We start from the raw sequence: 19,470 nt of genomic DNA on the forward strand, positions 1-19,470 counted from the left end.
GCCGACCTGCATGAAGCGAGACCGTCGCTCTACCGTCCAGCCCAAGTGGTTGGGTACAAACAAGCTTGAGAAAGTTGAGAAATAGAAATTGGAGTAGAATGCATCTACACCATTAGGGAACGTCGACAAGGTGGGAGTGAATATAATTACAGCGCTAATATCAGATGAATTTGTTATAATGATATATTGAGGCAATTGTCAGCTTCAAACACTTGACACCAAGAATGTAGTACTAAAATTCTTGTAATATATTTTGTAAAATGTACTGTGTGACAACTATTGAATTAATGTAAATCTGTTTACCTGCAGCATTTGTAACCTAAAATATGATTATTTGAGTACTCTTTAAATGTACAGATTTGTGTATTCTATAGATGTAGATTTACAGAGCCCTTGAGTGACCTGTACTGGATGAGAGTAGAAATAACCTAAGGTTATTTGGGGAAGTTATAACCTAAGGTTATAACCTAAGGTTATCCTTCGGGGATGTGTTTGATCATCTCAACAAACTGGCTTGAACCAGAGGCACATATAACCAGGATAAACTCGGATTCATACAGAGAAGTGGAAACCACTATAAGGTCCTTTTACAATCTAAATAAGGACGTTTGAAGACTACAGATGTGCGAAACCAATTTCCAGAATACGCATCACCGGCGTGGAATTCGCACCTTGTGAGTCACAAAACTAAATTTGGGAAAGTGCAGAGGTTTGCCATCAAATTAATGGCGGAACTAAAGGGCTAAACCGCGAGAACCAGTTAAGGGAGTGTCACAACCCTAGAGAATAAAGGAACAGAGGAGATATGTTCACTGCATACACGATACTGAGGGGGAATAGGGAATGGAACTGTCAGAGGAAAGCGCCAAGCCATTACGACTATACAACACTTGGAAGGGATAAGGATAAGAATTTGGGATGTGCCGGGGGTAAGAAATGGTGCCCAACCACTTGGACGGTCGGGGATTGAACGCCGACCTGCATGACTCAAGACCGTCGCTCTACTCTCCAGCCCAAGTGGTGAAGTGAATAAATAAACAAAAGCAGCCTTTTTAAATTTAATGAAAATTAAGAGAAAAAGACATACGTGGGAACTGGAAACGTAAATTAGTTGAAGAAACTTCTGGGAGTTGTGGATTCTTGTTGGCTGGTGAACAAATGGATTGCTCTCATCACAACTTCAAGTGAGCTACACCTCACTGCCCTACAGTCACTGTTAGATAAACTGTGATAGGTCCGCACACTCGCTTTCCGCCTTGTTGTTTGTTGTTTTAGATTCAGCTACTCAGAACAAGTTCCAAGTAGCACGGGCTATGGTGAGCCCGTAACTTACCTGCCACAGGAGCGGGGCAAGTAGCACGGGCTATGGTGAGCCCGTAACTTACCTGCCACAGGAGCGGGGCAAGTAGCACGGGCTATGGTGAGCCCGTAACTTACCTGGCACAGGAGCGGGGCAAGTAGCACGGGCTATGGTGAGCCCGTAGTGAAAAAACGTTTCCGCCTTGTTAGACTGTGAATTTTATTACACAACCTCTTTCTGAACAACCACTTGGTTCCCTCACTCCCCACCCATCTTCCTACCTTCCTCTCGATTGTATTACCTGTATTAGGTTCTCCGAGCTCTCCGGCCCAAGCTGATAACTTGATATAAAACGCTGTTGTTCTTCTGATACAACTTTTTCTGTTGTATCAGAGAAGATACAACAATTCTGCTACTCTCGATTCTGCTATTGTATAAAATTCGTGTTGAATACTGACATCACTGTCTTTCAGGTAAAATATTTGTATTGTAATTTATTGCATGCGTCATAGCTTGGTATACATTTGTTATTCATTGAAATTTATTGTGAAGGTTATAACTTGGTGGAGGTTTTTGATGCTGTACATTTACAGCACTACTTTTTGCTAGGTCGGTTGTGTATTGTTATTGTTTTTTGCTGTTTTGTAACTGAGACAAGAGTAATTGTAACGAGCTTCGTGTGACTGTAGCCGAGCTGGGAATGTTGAGCAGTACAGTCATTAATACTTTAACTTGTTCTTCAAAAGTACAGGAGAAAGTTGTTGCTTTCATAGCTCTGCTTTAGTCGTCCTGTGTTGGCTGTATGCCACAGTCACTAATTGTATTTTTATCTTTACAGTGAATTATGTATAGAATTAACAATTATTGTATAATACAATTATGTATAGAAAACAATATTCCAGTAGCGAATATTTGATGCCATTGACTTGTCTACCTTGTGCTGGTTACGGGAATCAATGTCCCGCGGCCCGGTCTCTGACCAGGCCCCCTGGTTGGTGGTCTGGTCAGTCAGACTCTTAGGCTCCGCTGCTCGCAGTCTGGCGTATAAATCACAGTCCAGTCGATCAGGTATCCTTCGGAGGATATCTGACAATTCAGAGATTGTCATAGTTTGTGATATTAGTGCTATCAGCCTATAATTATTTGCTTCTTGCTTTATCTCCTCCTTTATGCAGTTGTGCTATCTCCGCTGTTGTTAGGGATAACACCAGTATCGTGGTTCTGTCTCCAAATGAAGTTAAGGATCTGCGATAGTGGTTTTTACAATTATTGATGAATATGGCATCCCATGAACCTGTTCCTAGTGCAGAGGGCATGGGTTTTCTGGGGCCCTTAATATTGATAAAATTGATTTGTATGTTCATATATTGGGATAATTTCGTCTTAGAATCTCTGCCCTTTGAAAAATCCATCAAAATCTGTAACGAATTTACAGTCCTATCAATGGGAAATCCTGCCAGCAGTGGTAACCCTGCCAGCAGACCTAGTGTTGCCAACTCATGATTATTAAATATGATTAAGACTAACTGACATGACGTTACGTGAACGAGAGTTAATGTGTGTGTGTGTACTAATTAGTGGTGGGTAATTAGCGGGAGTCCAACTTTGTTAATTGTCTTGTGAGGGAGTTGTGGCAAGATGGGTCAGGTCTGGTCCATACAGTTAACTCAAATTGTTTCTAAGTGTGTAATTAAAGTTGGATCTGTAGAATGCCACGAGCCTTCCACCCCCCCCCCCCTTCCCCCCCCTCTCTCTCTCTCTCTCTCTCTCTCTCTCTCTCTCTCTCTCTCTCTCTCTCTCTCTCTCTCTCTCTCTCTCTCTCTCTCTCTCTCTCTCTCTCTCTCTCTCTCTCTCTCTCTCTCACTTTGGAACCAAAGATTGCTCAGAGGAACCCTAGGAGCTGCCGAGCTCCTAGGGTTCCTCTGAGCTCCAGGGGCTGTGCAAAACATATTGGAGTGTGAGATGTCTTTGCCTGGTCCACTAGTGGTAGAGTCCACTAGTACAGTGTACAGTGTAAGACTGGCAACCACGATTTCCTCACTACTTTGTAATTCCTCAAACTTTATCTCCAGTCTTACACAGTATACACTCTATATCCCCCTGGTCTCAAACAATGAACTCTCTTTGTGTGGGGGTCTGGGTCAGGCCAGGATTCATCAAGCATTTACGAAACCCCTTTATCTTTCCAAATATTCCCTTGAAGCAGTGAACCAATCTATCTTAAACATTTTCAGTGCTACGAGGCAATCTAAGTTTGCCCCGGGGAAGGAAGTTTCCCCATAAAGGCAGAAAGCTGGGGGGGCCACCAGGAGCAAATAGGTGTCTCGACTAAGGTGAGAGAGCGCCTCCTCCCCTGCAGCCAAGGGCCAGGATTCATGAAGCATTTACGTGCTCACTTTTACGAAACCTGTGCATCTTTCTTCAATGACGTCGGCTTTGTTTACATTTATTAAACTGGATTGTTTCAAGCATGGGTTAGACGTACATGGGAGTGAGTTTGGGTGGATATAAACAGGAGGGAGGGAGGGAGTTTTCAGGGAAAAGCGCCAAGCCATTACGACTATATAGCACTGGGAAGGAGTCAGGATAAGGATTTGGGGATGGGACGGGGGAAGGAAGGAACGGTGCCCCAACCACTTGGACGGTCGGGGATTGAACGCCGACCTGCATGAAGCGAGACCGTCGCTCTACCGTCCAGCCCAAGTGGTTGGGTAGCGACTTTGTATGGGGCCAATAATCTTTTTGTAGCTTTTCTCGTTCCTTATCAGAATTAAAAAAAAAAAAATTGTAAAAGGCCCATACGGGGCTGCTCCTATTTATATTCAGTACGTGAATACAGTGTTAGCGCGCTCGAGCTGCCACAACGGACAGAAAATGGTGTACTAAAACAATCGAGCTTATCCTAGCCTTTTCTATCCTAACCTTTCCTATCCTAGCTTTTCTTATCCTAACCTTTCCTATCCTAACCTTTAATATCCTAGCTTTTCTTATCCTAGCTTTTCTTATCCTAACCTTTCCTATCCTAACCTTTAATATCCTAGCTTTTCTTATCCTAGCTTTTCTTATCCTAACCTTTCCTATCCTAGCTTTTCTTATCCTAACCTTTCCTATCCTAACCTTTAATATCCTAGCTTTTCTTATCCTAACCTTTCCTATGCTAACCTTTCCTATCCTAGCTTTTCTTATTCTAACCTTTCCTATCCTAACCTTTCCTATCCTAGCTTTTCTTATCCTAACCTTTCCTATCCTAGCTTTTCTTATCCTAACCTTTCCTATCCTAACCTTTAATATCCTAGCTTTTCTTATCCTAACCTTTCCTATGCTAACCTTTCCTATCCTAGCTTTTCTTATTCTAACCTTTCCTATCCTAACCTTTCCTATCCTAGCTTTTCTTATCCTAATCTTTCCTATCCTAACCTCTCCTAACCTAAAACCTAGTCGACCCAGCCATTGAAATCCTGAATGTTTGTGAGTCGCTATAATTTATAGTTCACTTTTATTTGTCTGTTGGGGATTTGACGTCAAAATGACGTGGATGTCAGAGACCAGGCTGATGTCAGAGACCGGCCTGATGTCAGAGACCGGGCTGATGCAAGAGACCAGGCTGATGTCAGAGACCGGGCTGATGTCAGAGACCAGGCTGATGTCAGAGACCGGGCTGATGTAAGAGACCAGGCTGATGTCAGAGACCGGGCTGATGTCAGAGACCGGGCTGATGTCAGAGACCAGGCTGATGTCAGAGACCGGGCTGATGTCAGAGACCGGGCTGATGTCAGAGACCAGGCTGATGTCAGAGACCAGGCTGATGTCAGAGACCGGGCTGATGTCAGAGACCGGGCTGATGTCAGAGACCGGGCTGATGTCAGAGACCAGGCTGATGTCAGAGACCGGGCTGATGCAAGAGACCAGGCTGATGTCAGAGACCGGGCTGATGTCAGAGACAGGGCTGATGCAAGAGACCAGGCTGATGTCAGAGACCAGGCTGATGTCAGAGACCGGGCTGATGTCAGAGACCGGGCTGATGTCAGAGACCGGGCTGATGTCAGAGACCGGGCTGATGTCAGAGACCGGGCTGATGTCAGAGACCAGGCTGATGTCAGAGACAGGGCTGATGCAAGAGACCAGGCTGATGTCAGAGACCGGGCTGATGCAAGAGACCAGGCTGATGTCAGAGACCAGGCTGATGTCAGAGACCAGGCTGATGTCAGAGACCGGGCTGATGTCAGAGACCAGGCTGATGTCAGAGACCAGGCTGATGTCAGAGACCGGGCTGATGTCAGAGACCAGGCTGATGTCAGAGACAGGGCTGAACCAGCCTACATAAACTCTTACATACACGTGGCCAGAGAAGTGTTCTACAGCCTATACATCACTACAGTGTAGTAAGTGTGTTGAGCACTCAACACACAAGGAGGATTGAAGTGCTTTTACAATTAAAACTCACAACCCGTTCGCTGAATACATCGTATTGTTTCAGAATCAAGCAATCCGTTCAAAATGCGACGCATTAGTAAGAAATCAAGTGCCGTTAAACTGATGGTTTCTATTGCTCGGGATCGATAGGTTAGGTGGGTTACTAGGGTTTGTACGTTTCAGATTAGGCATAACATTTGTATTTTTTATGGTGTATTAGGCCTAGGAAGGTTAGGTTAGGTTAGGTTAGGTTAGGTTAGGTTAGTTATCTTTGCAACACAAGTCCAAAATAGTTTTCCGGTTTGTTCAACTCAATAGTGCCGATTTCTAGTTTCTAATTTCGTTGTACGTCGGTATATATACTATGGTCCTCATCGTTGTTATAAGTACTACCAAAACGGAAGGATGGGATGGTTTTGTCGGTGTGGGCCCGGCTGTTCTGTCGGTGTGGGCCGGGCTGTTTTGTCGGTGTGGGCCGGGCTGTTCTGTCGGTGTGGGCCGGGCTGTTTTCTCGGTGTGGGCCCGGCTGTTTTGTCGGTGTGGGCCGGGCTGTTTTGTCGGTGGGGGCCGGGCTGTTTTGTCGGTGTGGGCCGGGCTGTTCTGTCGGTGTGGGCCCGGCAGTTTTCTCGGTAGAGACCAGGCACTTTGGTCAATAGGAGCCGGTTTCTTTGTCACTGTGCAATCCAGTAAATTAGATTTCCCATCTCAGTTATACGTTTAAGGCCACGAAAATGAATTATTTTTTTATGTCAGCTAGTTCATTGTCAGTGGTCGATAGCCACTTACATTTACCAAGACCACAGGCCTTGGTACATGTAAACAGGACAGTAAAAGAACCCTCAGAACCCTTTAGGTTCAGGTACAATCCAGGTGGGGAATCAAGAGAGCGCCATGGAAACACACGCATTGGTATTTAGGAAGACTTGTGACTTTCTAATCTTAATGAACTCTCCATCAACTTCGCTTAAATAAACATGTTGTGTTTTTTATTTAATCAATCATTAAATAACTTCTTTTGTGCATTGATTAACCGGCATTCACATACTTCAGCGACTGATCTTATCGGAATACGTAATTGGGAAAAGAGGGGAAATGGAATATGCAGATGGCGAGAAAGATGGTTGGGATAAAGGTAGGGACGGTAGAGAGGAATGAAAGAGGGAACCAAGGAACGGAAGGAGGGACCGGAGAGAGGAAGGAAAAGGACTGAGGAAGGAAACGATAACAGACGAGGGGAATTAAGAGTGTGCACATACAGACAGAGACATCAAATAAATGAGTTGTGTCGGGGACAGGTTTTAAATGAGCTGATGTAGGATAACAGCTCTTGCTTGCATTTTTACTGAGAGAAAGAGAACGAGAACGAGAGAACACGAGAGAGAGAGAGAGAGAACGAAAACGAAAGAACACGAGAGAGAGAGAGAACGAGAGCGAGAGAACACGAGAGAGAGAGAGAGAGAGAGAGAGAGAGAGAGAGAGAGAGAGAGAGAGAGAGAGAGAGAGAGAGAGAGAGAACACGAGAGAGAGAGAACGAGAGCGAGAGAACACGAGAGAGAGAGAGAGAGAGAGAGAGAGAGAGAGAGAGAGACGAGAGCGAGAGAGACGAGAGAGAGAGAGAGAACGAGAGCGAGAGAACGAGAGAGAGAGAGAGAGAGAGAGAGAGAGAGAGAGAGAGAGAGAGAGAGAGAGAGAGAGAGAGAGAGAGAGAGAGAGAGAGAGAACACGAGAGAGAGAGAGAACGAGAGCGAGAGAACACGAGAGAGAGAGAGAGAGAGAGAGAGAGAGAGAGAGAGAGAGAGAGAGAGAGAGAGAGAGAGAGAGAGAGAGAGAGAGAGAGAGAGAGAGAGAGCACACACACCAGAAGGGAAGGATAGCTATGAGTGAGTAGAGAGCCGGACTGATAATAACACGCCGTGATTCCGGCTGGTAACTTTAGATAAATGCCCAATTGAATGCCCCAAGTATATTTCTTGGGCACATACTGAGTGCCCAAAGTGTGTGCTCACTAGTGAATTCCCCAAGTGTATGCCCACTAGTCAATACCTCAAGTGTGTGTCACCTAGTGTATGCCTCAAGTGTGTGTCCCCTAGTGTATGCCTCAAGTGTGTGTCACCTAGTGTATGCCTCAAGTGTGTGTCACCTAGTGTATGCCTCAAGTGTGTGTCACCTAGTGTATGCCTCAAGTGTGTGTCACCTAGTGTATGCCTCAAGTGTATGTCCCCTAGTGTATGCCTCAAGTGTATGTCCCCTAGTGTATGCCTCAAGTGTGTGTCACCTAGTGTATGCCTCAAGTGTGTGTCACCTAGTGTATGCCTCAAGTGTATGCTCACTAGTGAATTCACTACAAGTGAATGAACAACAAACTGTGTTGTGAATAATTGTGTCTATTGATTACTAGCGGTATAGTGAATGTAGCTATCAATAAAGTGTGAATATAACTAGTGAATGGCCAGTAATAAGGTGAAGTGAATAACTGTGACAATTGACAAGTAACAAACAGTGTAGTAACTATAAAGCATGTGGGTGGGTACTCACCTAGTTGTGCTTGCGGGGGTTGAGCTCTGGCTCTTTGGTCCCGCCTCTCAACTGTCAAACAACTGGTGGACAGATTCCTGAGTCTACTGGGCTCTATCATATCTCCATTTGACACTGTATATGGAGTCTGCCTCCACCACATCACTGCCTAATGCATTACATTTGTTAATTACCTTGTTAACTAGCTGGCCGGCCAGTCAACCGGTCAGCCAGCCGGTCAGCCAGCCGGCCGGTCACACACAGCCGGCCGGTCACACACAGCCGGCCGGTCACACACAGCCGGCCGGTCACACACAGCCGGCCGGTCATGTGTGTGGGTGGGAGACATTGAATACAGTGTGACACAAACATCTCAGGCTTCCCAGCACACTCCGCCCCTGCTAGATCGTGCTAATGGAAGCATCACCGTGAATTAAGGCGACGGTACGAAGTCTTACTCACTTGCTTCCGTCAGTGCATCATAAATATTAAAGTTACGTCGCCTGGATGTGAGCAGTGTCTAACATCTGAGAAAAATATACACTCTGTCATTGCTACTCTCTAATTAAATCCATCCCAACAAATTCCTTACCCCACCCCATCCTACCCTATGCCAACTTACACCAACTTATCCTAATCTAACCCATCGAAAATAAGAGATAAAAGGAATAGGATTTATTTGTGGTGTGCACAAGATGTGTGACTTCACTATGACGCCATAGTGCTCATGTCGGTATGGGGCTTTGTTTATATTTATTAAATAGTTTGCGAGCTTGGAAACTTCACAACCCGAGGTTATTATTGTTACAAACAACCTCGTAGTGCTTCTGAGCTCATAAATTGTTTAATAAATATAAAAAAGCTGCCACAATTGAGTAGAGATGTACGGGTTTCGTAATTGGACACGTAAATGCCTGATGCATCCTACCCCTGATGTCCTTCCCAAGTGACCTCTGAGATATATAACATGAATTCTGGAATATTTATCTTATCAAAGTAGTAAAGGTATCTAGGTGGTGTAGTAGCCTAGTAGGTCTTAAGACGGACAGGTCAAGGCCTTAAGACGCGTAGCTCTTGCTGTCTGATTTGGAAATACTTAAGTGTTGGTTTTGTCGCAGGTAATAGAACGTAAGTTATCCAAACGGTTCTCTTAATTTGCCACTCCGTAGAAAATGTAATGTGTTAAAACACGAAAACGTTCGGAATTTTAGTTTCATCTTCCTAGTTGATAGTTACGCATAACACATAGAAATCACAATAGCGTGATGCATCAAATGAATAAATCCATAAGTGCCGTGACGAGGGTTCGAACCTACGTCCGAGAGGATCCCAGATGCGCCTTAATCGACTGAGCTACGACATGGTAAAAGAATTGCAAACGGGAAATCAACTTGACCTACCACGGATCCTGCAGTCTCTCCGAGACGCAAACCAGGGTTTTACACAATTCTTTTTTACCATGTCGTAGCTCAGTCGATTAAGGCGCGTCTGGGATCCTCTGGGACGTAGGTTCGAACCCTCGTCACGGCACTTGCGGATTTGTCCATTTACTTTACGCTTATATATATATATATATATATATATATATATATATATATATATATATATATATATATATATATATATATATATATATATATATATATATATATATATATGTCGTACCTAGTAGCCAGAATGCACTTCTCAGCCTACATTGCAAGGCCAGATTTGCTTAATAAGCCAAGTTTTCCTGAATTAATATATTTTCTCAATTTTTTTTCTTATGAAATGATAAAGCTACCCATTTCATTATGTATGAGGTAAATTTTCTTTTAATGGAGTTAAAATTAACGTAGATATATGACCGAACCTAACCAACCCTACCTAACCTATCTTTATAGGTTAGGTTTGGTTAAGTAGCCGAAAAAGTTAGGTTAGGTTAGGTAGGTTAGGTAGACCAAAAACAATTAATTGATGAAAACTTGGCTTATTAGGCAAATTGGGCCTTGCATAGTAGGCTGAGAAGTGCGTTCTGGCTACTAGGTACGACATATATATATATATATATATATATATATATATATATATATATATATATATATATATATATATTATATATATATATATATATATATATAAACATACCACATATACATACACAATTTCGAGCGTAATAGATGGTTGCCTTCTGGGTAGGGATAGGCCGGATAATAAATTGCGGGATAGCTTGCTTACAATAAATATTTAACATGTCTTAATTCGAAAACATAAATTATGTGATTCAGCCGTTACAGTATTGCATAACTAATTTGTCCTAATATATCAACATTTAACAAACCGGGCTTTTAGGATAGCGATTTATCGACAGAGTTTTGTATTTGAAAAGTGCAAGAAAAGCTTGACAAAGCCTTAAGGGAACACTGGGCATACATTTTTGAGAGTATATCTGTGCGGGCCGTAAGTCTCATGCTGGCCCACTAAGTGCTACTCAGTTTAGTCTTATTTGGCTACTTATACTGAGCACAATAGTTACTTGTGTAACTATAGTTACAGTTGTTATAGTTGTTATATAGTTATAGTTGTGTAACAATAGTTACTTGTGTAACTATTATGCACTGATACCTGCTTGATGGGGTTCTGGGAGTTCTACTCCCCAAGCCCAGCCCGAGGCCAGGCTTGACTTGTGAGAGTTTGGTCCACCAGGCAGTTGCTTGGAGCGGGCCGCAGGCCCACAGATCCACCACAGCCCGGTTGGTCGTGCACTCCTGGGAGAAAATGATCTAGTTTTCTCTTGAAGATGTCCACGGTTGTTCTGGCAATATTTTTTATACTCGCTTGGAGGATGCTGAACAACTGTGGACCTTTGATGTTTATACAGAATTTTCTCATTGTACCTATGGCACCCCTATAAAACATAAGGACATAAGAATAAAGGTAACTGCTGAAGGCCTATTGGCCCATACGAGGCAGCTCCTATTTATAACCACCCAATCCCACTCATATACATGTCCAACCCACGTTTGAAACAATCAAGGGACCCCACCACCACGTTACGCGGTAATTGGATTCCATAAATCAACAACCTTGTTACCGAACCAGTATTTCCCAAGGTCTTTCCTAAATCTAAACTTATCCAACTTATATCCATTGTTTCGTGTTCTGTCTTGTGTTGATACTTTTAATACCCAATTAATATCCTCTTTGTTATGTACATTCATCCACTTGTACACCTTTATCATGTCACCTCTAATTCTTTCCTTTTCTAGAGAATGAAATTTTACATAAGACCATAAGAATAAAGGTAACTGCAGAAGGCCTATTGACCCATACGAGGCAGCTCCTATTTATAACCACCCAATCCCAATGTTTGTGTGTGTGTGATGTCACGGGTCAGGGGCTGTATCACCTCACGGGTCAGGGGCTATATCACCTTACGGGTCAGGGGCTGTATCACCTCACGGGTCAGGGGCTGTATCACCTCACGGGTCAGGGGCTGTATCACCTCACGGGTCAGGGGCTATATCACTTCACGGGTCAGGGGCTGTATCACCTCACGGGTCAGGGGCTGTATCACCTCACGGGTCAGGGGCTGTATCACCTCACGGGTCAGGGGCTATATCACTTCACGGGTCAGGGGCTGTATCACCTCACGGGTCAGGGGCTGTATCACCTCACGGGTCAGGGGCTGTATCACTTCACGGGTCAGGGGCTGTATCACTTCACGGGTCAGGGGCTGTATCACCTCACGGGTCAGGAGCTGTATCACGACACGTGTCGGGAGTCAGGAGCTGTATCACGACACATGTCGGGAGTCAGACACTGGGAGAAAGGCAAGAAAGCTATCGCTCCCCTTCCCCCTCACTCTGCATATCAAATCAGGCTCCTTTTGTGCCTGAGAATCTTATTTTTCTAAATCAGGACTCGAGGTGTGCTGCGTTGTTCGTCTTTGACACATTCCATGCGGTAGTTTTTTTTTTATACAATAATTTTTTTATTGTAAGGATCCATGGCCCGGTTGGTCGGAAAACACAACCTGCCCTTGGGCTAGGCTCGTCCAAGCGGCGGTGCTCCCTAAGATGCATTCACCAATTTGAACCTGCTACGTATTCAGAATTGTTATTTTCTCAAATATAAGTTAATATTATTACATCTAGGTGTTGAATAGTTAGCCTTAAGTTAGTTGGTTAGGCTTTGTTTGCTATTATTGGTATTTTGCAGTAGGTGGATGAATCGCATGAAGGTGGGACTCGAGCTGAGGCCGTGAACAAAGCACTGCTAGAGAAAAGTACATACGTCACCAGGTGTGAGTCGTGTGTAAAGTCTCTTATCATTCATAAACAAGGGGGGTTTGATGCATAAATTAACAACCATTTGTATTTTGTTGATGAGGACGGGTTTAGAAAATGGTATCTTACCTTTCAGGCCCGTGTTCGAGACCCCGGTAATCCAAATGAATTAAATCTCGGGCTGGAAAAATGGTTTGGCGTGTCTCCTATCACCTAATGCACTGTTTACTTATAGGTAAATGTATTGGTAAATACATTTACCTATACTCACTTATCACTTATAGGTAAATGCTCCTGGGTAAATAGGTACCCAGGAGCTAGTCAGCTTGTTGTAGGGCTGCATCCTGGGGAGGGGTCAGCAGTTTGACCTTTGGGGGACCTCGATATAAACCAAACATATATATAGACACTAGCTGCCTGTCCCCCGACACAATGAATTATTAAAATTATTATGTATATAATTATAATAGTAATAATTTGGCAAGAGTGGAGATACGTTATGCACGGAGCTATAAAAAAGTATTTTGGTACTTACTACATATCAATATACGTAACATATTTGATATAGTTTGTTAGGGATATCAAGAGGCCTAACTTGGCGTCGCGCGCGGGATATAGGAAGAGTTCCCCCTCTCTCTCCCCGCCATACGCCGTTCTTCCAAGATCTACCCCACAGGTTTTTCCCCTCCGATGAGCGTTTCAATACATTATCGCGTGGATTTCAGTCGCGGAGGCTGCCATAATCACGCCCAAGTCTTAACATAATTCTGTGGGTATCGATTTTCGTTTTGGTGGGCCGCTTCGTCCCTCAGAGAGAACTGTGTGTGTGTGTGGATTTTTGGGTATTGGGGTTAAATTTATATCAGTTCATTTGTTTCTCATCAGTTAGCTTGGAAGAATTATTGTGGGGGCTTGACGTAAGTTTATCGTAACTCTTGACGACTGTTTTTGGTCGAGTGGTGCGAGGGATTGTGCTTCACCTGTGGTGCCCCTGTCAGAGGTTCTCTATACTGTGTCTCCATGATCTCAAATTAACTTTTTGCTCTCTCTCTCTCTCTCTCTCTCTCTCTCTCTCTCTCTCTCTCTCTCTCTCTCTCTCTCTCTCTCTCTCTCTCTCTCTCTCTCTCTCTCTCTCTCTCTCTCTCCCTCCCCCCCCCCTCTCCCTCTCCCTCTCCCTCTCTCCCTCTCCCTCTCTCCCTCTCCATAACCCCAGGTTATAATAGTTATAAACAACGTCGTTGTGCTTCGGAGCTCATAAACTGTTTAATGTGATGTAACCAAAGCTGCCATGATTAGGGAACGATGGTTAGGATTCATGATTAGGGGTTCCGTAAGTGGTCTAGTAATTAATACTTTATGAATCCTGGCCCAGGTTAGTCTGGCCTAGCCGTTCACACTTAGGCAAGAGAAATTGTAATACATAAATTAGGGTTAAACGATGCGTCTCTGCTCTGAAATTATGTTGATGTGACTATCCAGCTCGATCCTTCGATTTGCCACTCCATACAAAATGCAACTGTTTACCCTTACCAAAAACGTATGAGCCCAAGCAACCCACCTAACCTAACGAGGCCAATGCATAGAAAATGTCAGTATTACGTTGCTTGAAGTATTAATACGTCGCGTTTTGAACAGGTCGCGTTAAAAATTGCAAGATAGTAAGTGAAAACAATTGTGTTAAATTGTTTAATTCTTTTGAAACGTGTTAAAAATGTACGAGCTAAAATGGTTCAGATTTAATTCGATGGAAATTATGTTATTAAGCTTTATAATCCTAATTTGTGTGTACATGGAATATATATTATTTATATGTTGTGATGTGATTATTATAACACTACTTATTAATCTGAACTAAATGATATACATTTGTATGAATGTTGGTGGAAGGTGGGGGGTAGGTGGTGGTAGGTGGAGGTAGGTGGTGGAAGGTGGGGGTGGGTGGTGGTAGGTGGGGGTAGGGTGGTGGAAGGTGGGGGATGGGTAGTGGAAGGTGGAGGTAGGTGGTGGTAGGTGGGGGTGGGTGGTGGTAGGTGGAGGTAGGTTGGGGTAGGTGGTGGAAGGTGGAGGTAGGTGGTGGTAGGTGGGGGTGGGTGGAGGTAGGTGGTGGTAGGTGGTGGAAGGTGGGGGTAGGTGGAGGTAGGTGGTGGAAGGTGGGGGGTAGGTGGTGGTAGGTGGAGGTAGGTGGTGGTAGGTGGAGGTAGGTGGTGGAAGGTGGGGGTAGGTGGTGGAAGGTGGAGGTAGGTGGGGGTAGTTGGTGGTAGGTGGAGGTAGGTGGTAGAAGGTGTGTGTAGGTGGGTGAGGGTAGGATGGGAGAGAGGAAGGAGTGTATTAGGGGTTTGGCCGGGCTTTTGTGAGCGACTTAAGAGATTCCCGTCTCTAAGTGCATGGAGTATTTTGTGTGGGGCGGTGAGGCAGCCTGCACAAGTAGAAACATCCTGCTGAGGGGGGGGGGGGGGAGGCTTGATGTGTCGCCCTGGCGGAGGTACTCACCTACATGTGCCTGCAGACTCCGGCTTGTGCTCCTAAGCCCCGCCTTTTGACCATCAGCAGGTCAATACAATGACTCGTTTTCACTCGGGATGTTGTTGTTGCTATAGATTCAGCTACTCGGAACAAGTTCCAAGTAGCACGGGCTATGGTGAGCCCGTACCTTACCTGGCACAGGAGCGGGACAAGTAGTCACTCGGGAGTTGGCGATTGTAGTTGTACTGGTGAGGTTCCTAGTGAGGTTCCTGGTGAGATGGTGGCTTGTGCGTTGTGCTGATGAGGATCCTGATTGCCTGTACCACATAGAGAGGTACACGTGTGGTCATGTTCCTGACTGGCAGTATTCCTAAGAGGTACAGTACTGGTCCTGATTGGCTGCTCACAAGAGCATGATACTGTTGTTAGGAAGCAACCTGACTTTATTATCCTGCCAAGTTAACAAACTGATCACCGCCTATCCTCAATTCTCTCAGTAAATTATATGAACATGGGTATAAGCTATATGTAATTGGGTATAAGCTATATGAACACGGGTAAAAAGGTATTTCTGTGATAATTCCAATCGCAGACAGTTTTTACTCTCCATATTTGCGACTCCTGTGAACGTTTGCGTGATTTCTGTATAGTTTTAATTCCTGGTATTCTCTCACGCTTTAATTGCGACATATTATTACTTTTATCCTAGTTAAACATCAACCTGGAAATCAAAATTGAAGTAACGGTGTCAGCGTGTTTTTTTCAACATGGGAACGAGAGCTTGCTGAATGGGGGATGGAGTCGTACATTTATAAATTTTTAACACTTATGGTTAACTTTTATTATTTTAGAACAAGGTCGTACTCACCTAATTGTGCTTGCGGGGGTTGAGCTCTGGCTCTTTGGTTCCGCCTCTCAACCTTACTCACCTAGCTGTGCTTGCAGGGTAATTAATGTCTCTTTATAACTGTTGTGTTTATTGGAATGACTATATTCTCTCATTCGTTAGTGGCTCACAGTAACAGTTGCTTGTCGCGTTAGTGGCTCACAGTAACAGTTGCTTGTCGCGTTAGTGGCTCACAGTAACCGTTGCTTGACGCGTTAGTGGCTCACAGTAACAGTTGCTTGACGCGTTACTGGCTCACAGTAACAGTTGCTTGTTGCGTTAGTGGCTCACAGTAACAGTTGCTTGTCGCCTTAGTTGCTCACAGTAACCGTTGCTTGACGCGTTACTGGCTCACAGTAACAGTTGCTTGACGCGTTAGTGGCTCACAGTAACAGTTGCTTGACGCGTTAGTGGCTCACAGTAACAGTTGCTTGACGCGTTACTGGCTCACAGTAACAGTTGCTTGACGCGTTACTGGCTCACAGTAACAGTTGCTTGTTGCGTTAGTGGCTCACAGTAACAGTTGTTACTGTGAGCTTGTGAGTTGTTACTAACAGTTGATGGTTTTAGTGGTGAGTGGTTGTGTTGAGGGCTTGGTGGAGTGCCTGAATTGTTTGGTCATGCAGTGGCCGGTGTTTTGCTCTTCTATTTTGTGCTCTGTTTTGCACTCCTTGTAGTTTGTGCATGTTGGTGTTGTTCAAGGTGTGTCGGGTGCTGGAAGGTATTAGAGATGCGGCCGGACTACGGCCTTATATCACTTGTATTTTGAACAATTATGGACCTGCTTGGAAAGCGGATAAATTTCTGTAGGAAGGAGACGTCTGCCTAACGACACACAGAGATCACACTAACTGGATGCATCAAATGAACAAATCCACAGTTTCAAATCCACACAGTAGAACTTCGGTTTCAACTCTTTTTACCCTGTCGTAGCTCAGTCGATTAAGGCAGTGTCTGGGATGCTCCCGGACGCAGGTTCGAATCCTCGTCGCGGCCCTTGTGGATTTGTTCGTCTGCCTAACGGGTTGCGTCAGGCTGCGCGCGCAACAAACCGGTGTACTTAAAACTAACATGTGTGCTAAGGCTTCGGAATCTTCGCAGATTTCCTAAGGCAGTTTCTTTTTCTTTCTTGTTTTTTGCTTTCTTTGTTCTGTCCTTGATGTGAATTTTGATTCCTGTTCTATTAACCATGAGTGCCAATATTGTGCCTCCATCCGTGTGACTCATGCTTCGCTTTGTAGTGTGTATTATTTGGAACTTTTGTTTGATGGTGCTTAGTTTCAAGTGCTCCTCAAAGTTGTTTATGAATTCCATTCTTTGATGGCCAGTAGTGTCTTTGATTGTCCTGGTTGACAGATTATTTGAGTTTCATTGTCAGCATATGTGATGTATTCTGTATATGTGGGTGGATACATGTCAGCTGTGTATGTTGAGAAGTGTGGGTGATAGGCAGCTTTCTTGTGGCACTCCAAGTTTCAATTCAATCTTGTCAGCCAGGTCGCTGCCGATACTGAGTTTATCTATGAAGCTGTAGTGTATGGCAGTAAATCTCCGTGGAAGCATTAGTTCAGACATCTTGTATTTTAGGCCTGTGTGCCAGACTTTGTCAAGAAGCTAAACAAAGGCTGGTGGTGGGGGGGGAGGAGGCATCTAAGTTGATGCGTGGGACAGGAGGAGCCAGTTAAGTAAACTATGAGTGAGATGACTCAATGCTGTGTTGATGGCAGCATAGTAAACGTCGGGGACGAGGTGCCAGAGGTGCCATACAATAGAAGAGAGGAGAGAAGCAAGGGAAGAGAGGGAGATAAAAGCCCTGTAAGGAGAGGAAGGGAGTGATGGGAGGGTGTGTGTATGGAGTGACACAACCAGGAGTTGGGTAATGTGTGGGCGCACGTGCCTGGCCGCCCTAATGCCTCGCATCCCCAACACTGACGGAGTGAGGGAAGATGGAGACCCCGATCCCACTCTTTCTTTCTGTCTCCGTTCCCCCCTGGCACCTGCTGCCTCTTTACTGCCCTACCCTGGCACCTGCTGCCTCTTTACTGCCCTACCCTGGCACCTGTTGCCTCTTTACTGCCCTACCCTGGCACCTGCTGCCTCTTTACTGCCCTACCCTAGCACCTGCTGCCTCTTTACTGCCCTGCCCTGGCATCTGTTGCCTCTTTAGTGCCCTACCCTGGCACCTGCTGCCTCTTTACTGCCCTACCCTGGCATCTGTTGCCTCTTTACTGCCCTACCCTGGCACCTGCTGCCTCTTTACTGCCCTACCCTGGCATCTGTTGCCTCTTTACTGCCCTACCCTGGCACCTGCTGCCTCTTTACTGCCCTACCCTGGCACCTGCTGCCTCTTTACTGCCCTACCCTGGCACCTGCTGCCTCTTTACTGCCCTACCCTGGCACCTGCTGCCTCTTTACTGCCCTACCCTGGCATCTGTTGCCTCTTTACTGCCCTACCCTGGCATCTGTTGCCTCTTTACTGCCCTACCCTGGCACCTGCTGCCTCTTTACTGCCCTACCCTGGCATCTGTTGCCTCTTTACTGCCCTACACTGGCACCTGCTGCCTCTTTACTGCCCTACCCTGGCATCTGTTGCCTCTTTACTGCCCTACCCTGGCACCTGCTGCCTCTTTACTGCCCTATCCTGGCATCTGTTGCCTCTTTACCACCCTACCCTTGCATCTGTTGCCTCTTTACTGCCCTACCCTGGCATCTGTTGCCTCTTTACCACCCTACCCTGGCATCTGTTGCCTCTTTACTGCCCTACCCTGGCACCTGCTGCCTCTTTACTGCCCTACCCTGGCATCTGTTGCCTCTTTACTGCCCTACCCTGGCACCTGCTGCCTCTTTACTGCCCTACCCTGGCATCTGTTGCCTCTTTACTGCCCTACCCTGGCATCTGTTGCCTCTTTACTGCCCTACCCTGGCACCTGCTGCCTCTTTACTGCCCTACCCTGGCACCTGCTGCCTCTTTACTGCCCTACCCTGGCACCTGCTGCCTCTTTACTGCCCTACCCTGGCATCTGCTGCCTCTTTACTGCCCTACCCTGGCATCTGTTGCCTCATTACTGCCCTACCCTGGCATCTGTTGCCTCATTACTGCCCTACCCTGGCACCTGCTGCCTCTTTACTGCCCTACCCTGGCACCTGCTGCCTCTTTACTGCCCTACCCTGGCATCTGTTGTCTCTTTACTGCCCTACCCTAGCATCTGTTGCCTTATTACTGCCCTACCCTGGCACCTGCTGCCTCTTTACTGCCCTACCCTGGCACCTGCGGCAGCAACTGTGTACTCTGGCGTCTTCTGCCTCTGTAACCTTGCACTCTGGGGCTCTGCTATATATGTGCATGAAGGTGGGTGGTTACAGCCGGAGTCCAGACACGAAGTACAAAACGTGAAAGGAAATAATTCAGAACATTATACACATCTTACGTTACGGTCCCGTCCTAGAATATGCAACTTGAGAGTGGAATCTCCACCTTGTAAAACACAAGAAAGTTGATAAAATCCAGAGACTTGCTGCGAAACTGGTACCAGAGATAAGAGTGTCGAGTTATGAGGACATTATTAAGAAAACTCGACCATGTACTAGAAGAGAGAAGCAGAGGTGATATGATCACAACGTATAAC

General features: G+C 45.4%; 1 protein-coding gene across 1 annotated transcript in view; it reads left to right on the forward strand.

Moving 5' to 3' along the window:
* The window catches only part of LOC138358132 (zinc finger CCCH domain-containing protein 13-like), a 35,968-nt gene that overhangs the window by 15,083 nt on the left and 1,415 nt on the right, over positions 1 to 19,470 (forward strand). The window contains exons 3-4 of the mRNA XM_069315635.1: positions 4,843 to 5,593; positions 6,764 to 6,845. Of these exons, the coding sequence (XP_069171736.1) occupies positions 4,843 to 5,593; positions 6,764 to 6,845 (833 nt within the window). The remainder of the gene's footprint in view (positions 1 to 4,842; positions 5,594 to 6,763; positions 6,846 to 19,470) is intronic.

Source organism: Procambarus clarkii, chromosome 82, assembly GCF_040958095.1.
Source record: "Procambarus clarkii isolate CNS0578487 chromosome 82, FALCON_Pclarkii_2.0, whole genome shotgun sequence".
Classification (NCBI taxonomy): Eukaryota; Metazoa; Arthropoda; class Malacostraca; order Decapoda; family Cambaridae; genus Procambarus; species Procambarus clarkii.